General features: G+C 41.5%; 1 protein-coding gene across 13 annotated transcripts in view; it reads right to left on the bottom strand.

Annotated features, from left to right (window-relative positions):
- Positions 1-14,384, bottom strand: part of LOC113647752 (protein MTSS 1-like) — a 32,180-nt gene extending 17,796 nt beyond the window's left edge. For 9 of the 13 annotated variants that reach the window (XM_047811215.1, XM_027154663.2, XM_047811216.1 and 6 more), the window contains exons 1-3: positions 13,951-14,383; positions 11,192-11,253; positions 9,475-9,548 (exon numbers count right to left, since the gene is read on the bottom strand). In XM_047811215.1, coding sequence (XP_047667171.1) covers positions 9,475-9,548; positions 11,192-11,253; positions 13,951-14,022 — 208 coding nt within the window. In that variant the 5' untranslated portion in view covers positions 14,023-14,383. Of the gene's footprint in view, positions 1-9,474; positions 9,549-11,191; positions 11,254-13,950 lie in introns of all 13 variants that reach the window. The other 4 variants (XM_047811220.1, XM_047811221.1, XM_047811223.1 and 1 more) reach the window with 2 other exon arrangements.
- Positions 14,385-17,064: the final 2,680 nt, after the last annotated feature.

Here is a 17,064-nt window from a genome sequence, read left to right as displayed (position 1 = left end):
TTCGAAGCCGAAATATTAATCAGAATCACGGACTCTACCACTCGACTGGGTTTCAGTAGCCCAGCTCCATCCTTCCATCCATAACTATTAATAAACTTTTACGTCTAGCAGTCAACACCATTCCTACTTGTTTTTTCAGGCTCCAAACACACCATGCATGCTTAGGTCATCAGGAACACACACTGCAGTAAGTATGTGAGGAATGTGCTGACGGCTGAAAAACCAGGATGGACACATGCAGGTAATGTGCATGCAGGACAAGAAGAAAGTCTGAAAGTAAATCAGGCTGTAAGAGGACGAATCTCCAGTCTGAAGTTAAAAAATATTTAAATAATATTTAAAATTCCCTTAAAAAAACACTCTAAACTTAGAGTAGTACTGATATAAATATATTACAAATCTGTTGCTTTTAATCGCTTTAAGCTTTGAGTCTTAAACGTTAGAAAAATGCTGAAGATATTAACAATGTTAAAATCCCAAAGATTACTTTCCCATAACATCATATCCTCAAGTGCTTTCTTCGTGAAACAACTCACTTTGTCAGCATTTACATTTACATTACTAACACGAACGCATGCAAACCTCACGGCTCACAGGGACATGTTGTTATAATCATGAACAATCTTGCTAAAGCCTTTTGTTCCAGCTCTTACGGAATGCTGAAATTGTTGGGAATGCCTCAGGGGTCAATGCTGGTGTTGGGAAGTTTGAAAAGCAGGTGTTTGTTCTGCAGGTTCTAAGGTAATCGTGATGATAATTGTGTTTAAGTGCACACACCGGCTGAAGACCGCTGCAGGTGTGATGATCAACTGGTGTTTAATATTAAGGCCTGAGAAAGTATAGAGACAAGCAGGACTCTTGACTGAGTTGTCCATTGTAACGTTAATCAAAGGGGATGTTACACACTTGATCGTCAATGGGCTTACAGGACTTTTTTCAAATTCAGGCTCTGATCCCAAATGTTTTTTTATATAGTAAATATTTTAAGCAAATTTCTATAAATATTTGGAGAATTCCTGGAGCTTTCCATTAACTGCTGTTCTGTTAAACATAAATTCAGAATTAATTATTCATAATTTTCTGTTTAAAGCTTTTCAAATTTGGTGAGAAATTAGACCAAATGATTTACACAATGTTTCTGGAAATTATTTTACTCTATAAATACTCCTGAACTAATTCCTTATTAGTTCTAATACACAAATGTTTTTTTTTCCTTTAACTGTTCTACAGTATAATATAAAGTACAATACAGTACAATAGAGTACAAATGTTTTTTATTTTCTCCACAGACCGATTAGTCCCCTCTCTTATCTTGCTTGTTTATGGCATTGTGGCCGAGTTCTTCCGAGATTATGACCGTGAAAACGATAAAAGTGTTCCAAATTGTGCCACGTAGCCAAAGCAGGATCATTAATAGCGCTGGTGTAGCCCTTACAGTCTAAATGATGTTATCTCAAGGACAAAAGAAAACACTGTATGCCTTATCGGAGCACTTCCTCCACACGCCTCATTACACAGTGGAGGGCAAAATGACCCGAAAGGGCTGTGTACCAGCCGAACACTCTGATCCCTGAGCGCTTTAGATGTCTGTCGCTCTTTAAATATACAATTCCTCACTCTTGCAGGTTCAGTCAATAATAAGTTTTCCTCAGCTGGATAATAAACATGAACTAAATGAAACGTGTTAGCGATGATGAAATCTAAATCAATTCTCGGTAGTGCATTCAGATTTCTGTGTCTACTGCCTTGAGTTCAGCTGCACAGATGTTCCCAATTTCCCAGAAACCAAAACCCCCCCAGATAACAACCTAGTACTTCAGTACAGCAGCTATTAGGTGGCTAATTAGAGGCAGAGAGGCAGGGCAGTGCTGATTACCGCCTCACGATTCCAGCTGTGCAGAAACTGGCTGGAGATTTAGATTCTGATTGAAGGTTAAAATCGCCTCGTCCTCCTTCACTGCACTGTGACCAGGTGTACAAAGCTGAGTGACTTTAATGGCATTTGGTGTCACGTGGACCTCTAACGAGTAGCACAGTGAGGAACAACCTCAAGGAGAAGAAACTGATCACTAAGATATGAAGTCTGGCTATTTTTTCTCCGTCTATGCACGTGTCCCTTCAGCTGGCGGTCTACGTCTAGCCGTGTGCCTGTCTCTCTTTTTCTCCAAATCTGGATGTCTCCGTGTCTGTTGTTTTTGCTTGCTTTTATTTCTCCATCTAAAAGTTCTCTATGCTTTTTAAATCACTGCATCTCGTCTTATCGCAGCTCAGAGTTTTGAAATTAAAGAACCGAGATGCTGCGGTTGGAGTTTTGATTTATGTGGCACAAATATTTCCTGTCACAGATGTCCTGCTAGACAGCCCTCAGCTAACTGCTATGTGACGCTGACCTAAATGCTAATTTAACTGGTCACAAGTGGCCTGAAACACACACAGAGAAATGCACAGAATGTGAATGTGACTGATGAAGTTGGCGTGATGACAGAGCGAAGGCCGTGTCGTGTGGCGCTGAGGTGACCCACATATCAGCTCTTTAATTAGCCTCTCGTTCAGACCACAGCGTGCAGCAGAGGCAGTTGGAGCGCCGCTCGACACCACCGACACAGGTGCTGATCCACAGTTCTGGGTGGAGTTGGGCCGGGCCACCGGAGTGGAGAGCTCAGTTACACCGCACTACTTTTTTTTAAATTGAATGATTATTTCAGATGAAACGTGCAGCCTGCGTCTCTCTAACCACCGCATTAGTCACTTTTATTTGCTTTTCTTCCCGTAGGCTGCGTGAAGCATGTACTTCTTCACGATTGCTCAATTCATGTGAACAAAAATGTGTCATTACGTTTATCTATTTAAGAAGGATCTGGATTTTTAAAATCAAAATTCGGTCCAAGAGCTAAAGCTGAGAACCCTGAGGGGATTTTTGGAAGTTCTTGACTTTAGAATTTCACAGAGAAGTGTTTAGAACGAATAAAACCCCTGGAGACGGGGGGGGGGGGGGGGGGGGGGGGGAATCACTCGTTTATCCATTTCTCAATTTTGTAAACAGCAAGGAAGAGAGCACGATGTGTCCTCGTCTGTTAGCAAGACGTTCTCACAGAGCGGATAAGTGCTGAAAGGCGACGATTCACGAACTGCAGATTGAACACTTTAGATAACAGACATTATAATCCCTTCATAATCCTCCTGTAGAACTGCTTCACCTTCTAACTGTCTATACTACTCCATTTAATACTATACCTCTGTGTGTGTGTGTGTGTGTGTGTGTGTGTGTGAGAGAGAGAGAGAGAGATAATCAGTCTTTGACAGCACTTCCGCTGTGAAGATGTGGAGATAAAGTCAACACGCTGATAAAATCTGGAATGTAGGTCAGTCAGAGCCAGATTAAGAGATCTGTGTTACATTCTGGCCTGGAAAAAGACTTCAGCAGATATAATACTGTGGGTCTTGAGTTAGCGCAGTAGCAGTAGTGTTTCACAGCCAGTCTGTGGGCTGAGAAGATCCTGTCTGTACATCACGCTTCTTCAGATGGTTATCTGTGATTCAGCAGCTTGTGCGTCACACATTATGAAAGCAGAATGGTTTCAGCGCAGATCTGCTGTCAGGGTTTACGCTGTGTTTGGACTTTCAGGAACGTTGACTCATGCTTTCTGCTTGACTCACCTGCATTAGTGGGCGAGTGCCAGCAGCTGCTTAGAGTCTAAAGCGTGATATTCAGCGTGCTTTAAGAAATGTCCACGTCTTTTCATCCTCGTGACTGTGTTTAACCAAGATTTAAGAACAGCTCGTCAAGATTTCCTCCATTTTCTCCTTCATTTATTCCTAACTGAGTACTTCCCAGCAGCCAGCACTCCCTCTTTCTCTCTCTGTCTATGACGCAACTAGTATCTGTTCTCTACGGTTCTTGCGCTGCGTTTCATAGATTTTATTGTATGTAGTCATCAGTAGATGTTTCTACTACTGGTTGATATGGTAACATTTATCAGTAGTGGCGTAACTGAAGTTCTGCTCGAGAAAAAAAAAACAAATCAAGTTTCGTTTCCGATTAAAGAAAACATTCTGGAGGGAGTCACGGTTAAATAAGAGAGAGAGAGAGAGAGAGAGAGAGAGAGAGAAGGAGTTTACTTCCAAAGAGCGTGTACGTCAAGTAACTGAAAATGGGTCCAAAGTTTTTTTTAAGTAATTCAGTTTCCAGTTTAGGTCACAAAGTTGTATATTTTTTTCCGAACTATGCTAAAAGTTTTGTTTTAAAGAGCAAGAGAAACTAGGAGTGTTATTACTCAACAAGTCGACAAACACAAGATAACAGTGTTAGTGTAAGAGTCTGAACTAGCGGAAGCCCAGCGCACCTCTGTACTCGTTTACTGAGCTGATTAGAGGCTCGGACACACCGACAGTGACTCGAGTCAGCTACAGGAAATACCTGCTGTTCTAACAGAAATTCTGCCGCTAACAGAAACGGACTCGAGTAAGAAATCAGGAGTCTTGAAAGTCACAAAGTGTGTGTATTGTGTAGCCTGTGTATTGTGTGTAGTGGAGTGTCTGTGTTGTGTAGTGTTTGTGTATCGTGTAGTGTGTGGTGGGAATTGTGTAGTTTGTTTAGTGTGTGTAATATGTTGTGTGTTTATTGTATAGTGTGTAATGCGTGTATTGATTAGTGTGTGTGTACTGTATAGTGTGCAGTTTGTGTATTGTATAGTGTATGTGTTGTGTAGTGTGTGTGTATTGAGTAGTGTGTATTGTATGTAGTGTGTAGGTGTAACACACAACACAAAGGGTTAATTCGCAGAAACTGATCTGCCAACAGAACAAAAATAAAAGCTTAAAAATAGTAAACCATTCCTAGAAATAGAATCCGGACTGTCAGATTTATTCTTGTTCTAAGCTTCTAGTACGAGACACCAGATAAAGCAGACGTCAGATCTGTGTGGAGAGGGAGTGTAAACACCGAGCCAGTCTGATCTCAGAACAGTTCTCACGTCACTGCTGCTGGGGGTTTGTCAAAGGCCTCGGCACGGCGCCTTCCCACGGCAGATGGAGGAGCACAGGTAGGGACGGGCCACGTGAGCCTCCCTCTGGGTGAAGCAGAGACAAACCTGCTCCTGTTCCCAGCTTCCCTCCTCCCTGAAGCGACAGGAGACGTGTTGAACACGAGGCACAGCCTGAGAGAACAAACTAAACTCTGTGTGCTGTGGAAGTGCAGCGGGAGAAAAACGCCACAGAGATGATCCCACGACTCAGACGTCAGACAGACGGTCAGACAGACACTTAGTTACGCGAAATCAAACAACCATCAGATCATAGACTCTTAAAAAAACAAAACAACAATATAAAAACACCATCTATGTGATTTATGAATAAAGAGATATTCAAACACAGAAACGGAGAGAAAAAAACACAAATCTTTAAGAACTTCACTTGGAATCTACTTGAACTGGTGAGATCAGGAGCTCAGGATTCTCCTGTTAATCTACTCCCAATCAAGACAGGTCTGTATTGACACTGTCAGAGCTCTACGCATGTTCACAAACACGTGAACGGCGTGTTTCGGCTTGAATCTGCTTCGTTTTGAAAGACGGAAAGATCCCCAGAATATCGGAGTGTTTCATCATTTATCACTTTGTAACTGTAACATTACTGACATGCTGGTGTGGTGAAGCCCCTGCTGGCAGATTTATGGCCTTGGTAAAAAGTGGAACAGAATTCAGAGGGGTTTCTGCAGAGTTCTGCTGCTCCAGTGGAAACCACTGAACTTCTGAATCATAAAGCAGCAGAAGAAACACCTTCTTCTTTTATTCTTACTGAGACGACAAACTGGAGCCGTGTTTGGACTCTGACCTTAAACAGAGCTGGAAGTGAATTATCCATTCACACACACAACAGCGCACACACACACACACACACACACACACAGTTGTTTACATGAACACCATGAACTTCACGGCTTCTGAGATCAGAAATATTTCATAATATTAGGGGGAGGAAATGCAGTAATAACGAGATTCCTCTAGAAGTCTAATTCTGTTATTTCAATTCAGTTGATTTGAGCTTTTATTAAATGGACCTGTGGAGCTGCGATGAGATTATAAAGTATCTGAAATGAGGTCCGCACACACAACACTTATCGTCATGAAGTGCACACTAAAGCTTTTAAGAGGAGATTAGAACATCTCCAGAGTGTTAAATGAATGAGAGCAATCCTGCGGTGTCCCAAAACAAACCCAACGCTGTGGCTGAACGTTATTGTGCTAGTGATCGTTGCAGGTGACTCGTTACACCTTCAACATTGTTTACTTTCAAAATCAGCTGGAAAAACTGCAGCGTGCAAAAAATCACGTAGTCCGTAGCGGACGAGTCAAAGTCCAGCGGTGTTCTGTCTGACTCGCTCTTAAACAAACAGGAACCCCTACATGTACCGCTCACTTCCTGTCAGAAACATGGACACACTTTTCTACTGGACAGAAAGCGAGTCGTGTAGCGGATTTACGAGTGAGTTAGCTACGTGTAAAGCTTCGGCGAGGTGAAAGCTGCTGGTTTGGGATTACTGGGGATAAGCGGCACAAAGACGACAAAGCATTGACGACAATAACAACAGTGCAGGAGCAAATCCCACGTAAACTTCATCTCCTTACACAATAACAGCCCGATATTATGCAAGATAATTATACAACTGTCAATATGTCACAGAAACAGCACTCTGGCACTGGAGACTCCTTCCACAAATCATCAAATAACACCGTCCCCGTGTCAATGAGCTGTTGCTATAGAAACCATAATGTAAGGGTGTTTCTATGGACCCGTGTGACAATCAACCTCTTCTGACCAATCAGAATCCAAATACAGACACAAACCTAGCTCATTTTTTCGCCTCGATCCTGCTCAGCTGTGGGTGGAGTCTAGGAAAGTAATGCTGGTTAGATAATACTCAGGATTAAATTCCTGCCCTGATCGTGATGCTCTTAATGTTTGTAATTTTCCTTAACAGACCTATGAGAAAAACAGATGAATCACACTCTCCGAAATAACCAACAGGTTTGTGCAGAGCCGCGGGCGTCCCTGAACGTGTCCGAGCTCGAGAAGGACTCACTCTTGGCTGGAGCTCTCATATCCGTTTACACAAGAGAGGAGAAAACTTGGACTCAGATGAGAGACGTAAAAATAATTAAAAAGGTAGACGTGCTGCCAACGTGGCCCTTCTTTATCTCAGAGACTGAAGTCCTACGTCTCAGCTCTTCAGGACGCTCGGTGGTTCTCTCTGTACTTCACCTTACTTCTGTGTTATGATCCTTTACCTGGAGCCCTGGAGCTGTTCAGACCAGCGTTACGAGGTCATCCAGAGGACACAGAGGAGGTGCTGGAACACACCAAGCCCCGGCGGGCGAGAGATTTAATCTGGGATTAGTTCCCTCTGCGTGTATAAAAGAATATTCAGGACATTAAGGAAAAAACAAGTGTAAGGTGATCCAGGAAGACACCAAACTGCACTGAACACCGAGAACTACAAGCAGACGACGTAATCAGAACTGGCCCCGCCCACTAGGCTGCTGTTTATTATTATTATTATTATTATTATTATTATTATTCGTTGGCTGTTTATCTCAGTGTTTCTGTTTGAGTCGAGTCTCACACTCTGGCCTTTCCTAGTGTATCAGAGATGATGGTGTTTCCATCCAGGTTTTGTAGCTGGAAAGTTTACTTCAGCTGCATAACTGTGGTGTCGCTTGGATTCTTTCCGCTCGCTCTCTGAAACTCAGGACGCTGTGGTTCCGTCTCGTTACTCCTCGTGCCCTCGTCCACGGCCAAAACCTCATGGTCCGGACTTTTTAAATCAAAGCGCATAGGAACTTCCAGCAGCGTCCTTACCAGCAGAACCGTTCTCGTGGGTCAGTGTGGCTCAGTCCCGTTTCCGTCTGTGTACTGGTCCAGAGGCTGAGGACTCAGGAAGCTCCATCATAAGCCTGTTATTATGCTTCATACATGCTGTGTGGATGATCAGTCACACCACAGACACTTCAGACACACTGAGCTCCACTAGGCTTATGCAGGTCTGATGTTTAGTCTGATCCAACACCATTGCCTCATCCTCTTCATCACCACTTTATGACCTGAGACCTCCAGGCTTCACAAAGACTTGAGTGTTTATCCAGGACAACAGCTTCTGGATGAGTCCCTCACATCACACCGCTCTCTCGCTCGCTCCAGAGAGGAAGATATAACCCGAGAGAGAAAATAACGTGGCCTCAGTTCACATGCTCCAGCCTTCAGAAAATGTATTAAAGAGAAATGAAGAAGAAAAAGAACTGACAGCTTCCTGTACAGTCTGGAAATTCTTTTTTGTGTTTCTGACATTTATAATGTGTATTTACTGTTTAACAGAACAGCAGGCTGCGTGCTCAAACATGAGTATATCAGTATTAGAGATACAAAGCTCAAGGACACACACACATGCATGCACACACTCTCGCACGCATAAACACACACACATGCCCACACACTTGCACGCACAAACACACTCACACACTCACAAACTCACAAACACACTCACACACTCACAAACTCACAAACACACTCACACACACACACTCACACACACACACTCACACACACACACTCACACACACACACTCACACACACACACTCACACACACACACACACACACACACACACACTCACACACACTCACACACACACAATTTGTATGTATAAAGACTGTGATGTTTAGAGTCACACAGATTTCATTACAGCATTGATGTGAACACTAAGATCGCATGATAACGTTATAAATTTATTAACAAGCGAGAGAGAGAGAGAGAGAGAGAGAGAGAGAGAGAGAGAGAGAGAGAGAGAGAGAGAGAGAGAGAGAGTTGGGATTGCTGCTTCACATCATAAAGCACTAAAATGGACTGAAATCTATAAATGTAGACACTCACCCTCTTTCCCTCTTTTCATTAATGCAAAGGGCTCTGGGAATCCGCCACATAAAAGTGTGAGTGTGTGTGTCTGTGTATGTATGTGTGTGTGTGTGTGTGTGTGTGTGTGTGTGTGTGTGTGTGTGTGTGTGTGTGTGTGTGTGTCCTCCAGGCATAGTGAACTGGGCGTTTCTGTGTGGTAAAAAGCACTTACAGTAATAATGCACTAGGGCAGCGTGGGTGTAATATGGCTTCCTTCTACATTAAATGTGTGTGTTTATATGTGTATGTGTGTGTGTGTTTATATGTGTGTGTGTGTGGCAGACATTAAAACAGGTTCCCTGCGGAACCGAGGAGGTACTGAGGCCTTGAAGTTCACCTCAGTACAAGTTTCCTCTCTACTTTAGCAGCTACTGATGGATGTGTGTACACTTCTAGGTTGCTAATAATCTAACACACACACACACACACACACACACACACACACACACACACACACACACACACACACACACACACACAAACACACACAGGTCAGAATCTTCTACCATTTCAATCATTTACTGTACCTCGTGTCCCGGTGGCCAAGTCAGCTACTTTCTGAAAGGCGTCCAGGAAAGCGGCCACAGCCATCACCGTCGTCCTGGAACACACACACACACACACACACACACACACACACACACACACACACACACACACACAGAGAGTTCAGTTCCTCTCTGATTTCACAGCTTTATCTCCAATGCACACGTGCATGCAGGCATCTGGCCGGGGTTCAGGAACTCGATGGAGATCTTTAATGCTGCAGTTTTATGTGTGTTTAATAGATATCCCGAACCCTCAGCCATCAACCCTGAACACTGAGATCCTGCCAGCTGCTGGACTGCTGGAGAACCTTAAACAAGAGTTCCAGATAAAGCCTCTGCAGGCTGATGCAAAGAAAGAGGACTGCAGAAAAGAGAGAAACCAGCAGATCCTCACCCAACGCCGAGAGAGCTTTAGAGTTTCTCATGGGCCAAAACAAACAAACTAACATGTAAAGCCACGCCCAACTGGTTCTCCAGGGTTCTTTAGCCTTCACTCTTCACTGACGTGGGCTGATTTCTATTTCTGTTCCAGTTCTGGCTCTGAATGAAACGTTCCGCTGTCACTTGAGCTCGCTGTCAAGGTTGGCTTTTTATTTAGATAAACAAACATATACGACGCTTCTACGTAAGATTCGGAATGTTCCTCTACAATTACACACACACACACACACACACACACACACACACACACACACACACATAGAGTAATGTGACAGATAAAGAAAGAATAAACCTGTGTGTTTACTCTGATACATCATGATACTGAAACCGCCGGCTTTCACTACACACCTGTAGAAGATCTGTGATGATGAGACATTGGGCAGGTTACAGAGAGCTCCAATAAAACTCATCACTGAAGCTCATCATCATCTTCGCGTGTTCACTCACTCCGATACCTTATCGTTTCTATAGCAACCGCTTGTTCACAGGGACGAACTACTAGGTAGCTTTCAACCACGTTCATTGTAACTGTAGTAAAATAAAAGAAAACTTCTACAGAGTTACTAGTTGAACTTGGTCTGGTATTGGGATGTGGTGTTAAGTTAATTTTGTCACATGATTCATGCTGATTAAACAGAGGCGTTTATCTGGAAATTTGCGTTTAACCGTGTGGAATTTCTCCTCCCTGTGCAAACTACGGGAATGATGCAAGACGACAAGCTGCTGGGAGTAAAACGGAGCACGCATTAGACAGATCTCTAAACACCGCAGGAATGCGGCCGGGGCCTGGAAGACGGATTAACCATCAGCGCACGCTTTAACGGCGCGAGGATCTGAGACACAACGTACCTTATAAAACAGAAAGAAATCACCAAGAACTGAATTAGATCTCTCTATTAAGGCCAGATCCTGGAACAGTGCTTTACCATGACTCTGATATTCTACACAAATAACACCGCGACTAGGCCAGGCTTCAGACTCAAACTCAAACTCAGATTCCTCCGTGTGGATTTTCCAAAATTAGCATCAAATTCCAGTTTCAAGCATTCCCATTAAACTCTGAGGAAATCAACAGGAAGCTCAGAGCCTTAAGGTGTTAATGAGGGTTCGCTCGTGGCGGTGAGAAGTTTATATTTCTGGGTCCTGTGTTTTGTTTTTTTTGTGGAAACAAAATTTCAGACCAATTTAAGATTTTCTAACTGTGGAGTTAGAGAGTGAGGATGAGGATGATGATGATAAGGTTAAATGTTCTTACCTCAGCTGAGACTGTAGTTTTCCTGCTTTACTGATGAAGTCTTCCCAGACGGGATAACTGCTCTGTGGAAACACAAACACACACCCAGTTCAGTCAGATGCTGTATGTACAGTACACTGCACTACACTCTCAACCTTCCTAACAGATACCTCTAGTGACATTCCCTCACAGCATCAGAGCTTCCATGACACACAATGCCACACTAGCTTGGAGCTGTCTAATGTTACGCCAATCAAACGCTTCTTACTCAGACTGGAGGTCTGGAGGATACAAGCATACAAGAACCAACCGAGGCTTGACCTGTTGCTTGTATTTTACACAATGACTATGTTGAGGGAATAAAGTTTCACGGAGAGATAAAGTTTCATTAAGTACTCGAGGCGTCGCCCAGGAATTAAGCTCAAAAACAAACCATCCACACGCAAACCCCGTTCACACACAAGCAGGACTGATGTTTTGTTTAGGAGCTGCGCTGACAGGATGGCTGACTGATCACCACTCCAGTCAGAGCCTTCAGGAATGTGCCACTTGTGCAATGTCTAACTGTTCAACACCAGACAGAGAAATATCTACAGTACAAGACAGAAGGAGAACTAGAGGGTCACACCTTCATGCTAGCTAGTAATTTACAACTTCAGCTGTGCTAGCTAATCGAACGCAAACTCAAGAAATATTACCGCTAATCAAAACACTTTGCCGAAGTCGTACCTCGGCCACATCACACCCTTTAACACTCCGAACTCATCTTTAGTGATCAGATCATCATCACCGCATTACAGCAAATTAGCACAAATTAGGACAGAGCAAAAAAGACAATAAGACATCTGATCCTACATCAGTCCTTTGGTCTTTGTGAAAGCATAACTTGGACACTTTGTAAAAGCCAATAAATATTTTAGGGGCCCTGAAAGTCGACCCCTACGTGAGGGTAAAATATATCAACAGCAACAACGGAGGAGCTCGATGAGACACTGGTCCAATTTTTTTTTACATCTGAATTAACTTGTATGAATGAAGTCCAGGTACCGACTCTAAACCATGACTGACTGATCCTCAGATATTTGCACTGTACTACATTATTGTACTGTGTTAGCTTAACAATGCTAGCTGGATCTAGTATGTGGTAACTACAGGTAATGTAAAGAGCTAGCAAAAACTAACTAGCCTATATTGACACTGTCAGGACACATCAGACAGTGGGCAGATATACTGGGTCATGGGTCCCCAACTTACCAACATCCAGGGGCTCCTGATTTATGGCATACGGTCCTTGGTTATCTGAATTGAAATATATCTAGTGAAACTATCAGCTAACAGAGACATTAAAATCTTTGGTTTAGAGAGTCTCCTCTGGAGTCTTCACTTTAAAGACTCCACTTTAAAGACTCACATATGCCCTTGACTTACGGAGACCACAAATGTCCAGACATACAGACACCATGGAGGCCCGACGTACGGAGTCCACGGAGGCCCCAATGTACGGAGTCCGTGGAGGACCTGACTTCAAGAGGTCAAGGAGCCCCTAATTAACAGAATCCAGAGACTCCATAGCTTACAGAATCCAGGGAGCCTTCAACTTCCCATCCTAGTTTATGGATTCCCAGGAGTCCATGATTTCACGAGTCCTGGGCAATCACACTTATCCAGAGCTCTTAAGAGCATTCAAACAGAAAGAAGGTTTAATAACAACAAACTATTGAACTATATTATTTGTTTCCTGACAAACAGAGATCTTATCAGCATCACTTTGTTCCAGCTAATTCTGACTCATAACCCAAAACTCAAAAAGCTGTAAGCTAACAGCTGTAGAACATTCTTATATATTTACATTAGTACACGTGTACACAGAGACTTTAAGATCCCAACTGTGAAGACATGAACAACTCCATACAATATAAAATGTCAAAAAAAAAAAACTAATTATTTTACTCTGAGCATCGCCCTTAACGCATGTTATATTAGTCATATTAAAGTTTAGGAAGTTTTTTTAATGCTCGGTCTCCAGGATCCAGCAGGTTTACTTTTAAAGTTTACATCATTTAGAAGACACCCCTTATCCAGAGCAACTTACATTTTCATCTCATGTTATACAACTAAGCAATTAAGAGTTAAGGGCCTTGCTCAGGGGCCCAGCAGTGGCAGCCTTGTAGACCTGGGAATTGAACTTGCAACCTTTCAATTGGTCGTCCAGCACCTTAACCACTAGGCTACCACATCCCACCTTAACTTTACACAGGTGTGTGAGCTTCATGCAAAAGTGTGTGCATGACTGCAAATTCAAACCAACACACAAAAGCGTGCATACACATATTTACCTACAACATTTATAGACATCATTGTCTGATTCATGTCATTAGTAATCGAAGCAGAAGTAATCTTCATTACTGAGACAGATTAGAAAGATTAGGAAACAGAGTGTGTGTGCCTGTATGTGTGTGTGCCTGCATGTGTGTGTGTGCCTGCATGTGTGTGTGTGCCTGCATGTGTGTGTGTGCCTGCATGTGTGTGTGTGCCTGCATGTGTGTGTGTGCCTGCATGTGTGTGTGTGTGTGTGTGCCTGTATGTGTGTGTGTGTGTGCCTGTATGTGTGTGTGTGCGTGCCTGCATGTGTGTGTGTGCCTGCATGTGTGTGTGTGTGTGTGTGCCTGTATGTGTGTGTGTGCGTGCCTGTATGTGTGTGTGTGCGTGCCTGTATGTGTGTGTGTGCGTGCCTGTATGTGTGTGTGTGTGTGTGCCTGTATGAATAATTCTTTTTTTACCTTCATGTCATTAATGATAGCCTGAAAGAGCCCTCCTAGAGCACTGCACTCTTTCTCCATAACAGCTTCCATTTGCTCCAAAAACAACCCTCAAAAATGTAGCTGAAGTTCCCGGTCGGTAGAGAAAATTCCAGCCAAACAGCCTGGTATCGGTATGTGACAATGAGAACCGGAGTATCGCGATACCGAGCGCGGAGAAGAGAAAAACAGCGGACGGTCTGATTTAAAGCCTCCTGTCTTTCGTGCAACACGCCGCATCCCTTAACTCCGACATAACCGACATAAATCCACGTAACCGGTGAGAAATAAACCGAGAGTTTCACAAGCAGCGCCGTAAAGAGTGAATCTGTTTAATAAATACGGTAAGAAGTGAACTAGTTCCCTCGCGTCTCCGCTTCTCCGTCTCTCAATAACACTCACTGCGAACACCACTCTGGGGGCGGGGCGGGTAGGGGGCGGGGCCAACACTCCCTAGACTGCGCGTCACAAAGCCACACCCACCGAAAACTGTTTTTTTTTTGTTTTTTTCTTAATGTCGATCAATTCGAACAGCATGTAAATGTGCAATATAAAAGTATATATTGTGCAGAGTGACACGAATAATCAATCAATAATAATCAATAATCACTTTAAATGAGCATGAATTCCGTGGTTTCCAGATGATTTAGGTGAGCTTATTATTATTATTATTATTATTATTATTATTATTATTATTATTATTATTATTATAGTTGTTTTTGTTATTGTTATTATTATTATTATAGTTATTATTGTTATTATTATTATAATTATGATTAGTAAATTATGTTGTTGCTATTATTCATATTATTATTGTTATTATTATTATAGTTGTTATTATTATTATTATTAGTAGTAGTAGTAGTATTACTACTATCATTATTATAGTTATAGTTCTTATATTTACTTAATTTTAGAATTAACACAAGAAACTCCATCACAACAAGACCTCTCTAATCCAACTATAAACCTATTACAATAAATAAAATTGTGGAAATAGTTCTATGAATAATTTACTAGGTGTTCCAGGTAAAATGTCAGTTCACTGTTGGATTTCAAGAACAACTTTGAACAATGATGTGATTTTCTCATAAAGGTCAAGAGCTTACTAAGTGTGTGTTTTAAAAATATCTGTAGTGAAGGTAAATATTTGACAGACTAATTTTATTCACTACTTTAAATTAATTCCACTCCTTTAACTTATTATTTAGACCTCAGTTGATCACCCAGACACATTTACAATCTGAACTCAGAGAAAAACATTAAATGTGTCCTTCGCTTTCGTCATTAACGCTATTCATTTTTTTATTTATTTTTTTCAAAGGACAGGATAATGAAGCAATATAATCAAAGTAAAACTATGATGTTTGGAATTATGAACAATTTCAAGCAAATTCAAATTCCTTTAAACATTTGTATAAATTTGCATTTTACTATAGCCTGGAAAAACAAAAACACCCGGTGTATAGTTCAGACTTACTTGGTTTAATCGGCAATAAACTGTGCTGGAGTAAATTAAGCGTCAACATGGCTTCAAACTCACAAACTGTAATGGCATTTTTTATTATTTAAAACAAAAACCCCATCACAAGGGCACTCAAATCAACTGTACACCAATAAAAGAAGCTAATTAAATGATTAAATTATTAAGTGACAAAGAAAAAAAGATATGGAATTGATACATAAATGAATCTTATTACTGTAATTAATAACAATTCACACAAACACTATTTAAGAAGCTGGATTATGTTCATTTGTATATTTTATTTAGATAATGTAGATTTGTTTTTATGAAGAGTTACAAGGATCATTGGCTGCATATTACATTGAATTAAGTGGACAACAATAATAAATTATATAAATAATATAATAACAATAATAAATGACAAAAACTGCCAGACACAGGAACAATTTCTTTCCCCAGGCAATCACCCTGATTAACAACTCACCATAATTATATTCCCTGTTTCATAGCATAAGTACTACATTATCAGAACTGTCAGTCATCACATCATCAGTACTGTATATGTTACACAGACTACTGCTGTTGTGTATTGTACAAAAGCAAAATATTTCACAATACTGTTTTTGCACTACCATGCACTTCTCACACTTTATGTACATAACTGATCTGTCATATATACATATCAGGGACATGGTAGCCAAATGGTTAAGGTGTTGGAGAACTGAGATTCTGTGAGCTCATATCCCAGGTCCATTTTCAAAATTCAAAGATTTGGTGCCATCTAGCGGTTTTTGTCGGTATGACTATAGTTAAGGGTTTTTTTAAATCATTATTCGATCATTTTGATTGTTACTTTTGTGAATAAAAATTAGAAAGTTAAACAGCCGATTAGAGGATTAGCATAAATGTTATAAACGATCCTACTGTGAGACACAATGATCATTTCATTAAAATGTAAATGAACATCTGCATACATTTGGGAAAGTGTGACTGAAACACTGTCAGATTAACACAACAGGTGTTTTTTCAGTTCTTGCTTTTTGTCTCACATGAACACAAAATAAAATACATTTTAATAAAGAAATATTTCATAGCACGTGTTATTGAAGCTTTTGTCCACACACAAAAGGTATGTTTTAATTTATTAGTTAACGAATTCTGTTAGATTTAGGAATTTTATAATATGTGTTAATTTGTGGGTTTTTGTGTTACATACTTCGTAAAGTGACCCTGTGATTGAAGCTGTGTGTATAATTTTTTTTAAACTACACATTAAAAACAGTGCTGACAAATACTGAGATCATATCACACACACACACACACACACACACACACACACACACACACACACACACACACACACACACACACACAGTATCACTCCCTCTTGTGTGTGTTTTCTGTGGAGCAGCTGCTCTGCGCTGTGAACACCAAAACAGCACAAAGCAAACACTCGCGCGCTCTCTCTCTCTCTCTCTCTCTCTCTCTCTCTCTCTCTCTCTCTCTCTCTCTCTCTCTCTCTCTCTCTCTCACACACACACACACACACACACACAGACACACACACACACACTGTATGAGCCATTAGCATGTGTTTGATATGTGCTATTATGGTGGTTTCTAAGCAGCAG

The sequence above is a fragment of the Tachysurus fulvidraco genome, chromosome 3, assembly GCF_022655615.1.
Source record: "Tachysurus fulvidraco isolate hzauxx_2018 chromosome 3, HZAU_PFXX_2.0, whole genome shotgun sequence".
NCBI classification, from domain to species: Eukaryota; Metazoa; Chordata; class Actinopteri; order Siluriformes; family Bagridae; genus Tachysurus; species Tachysurus fulvidraco.
This window is presented reverse-complemented; position numbering and strand designations above follow the sequence as displayed.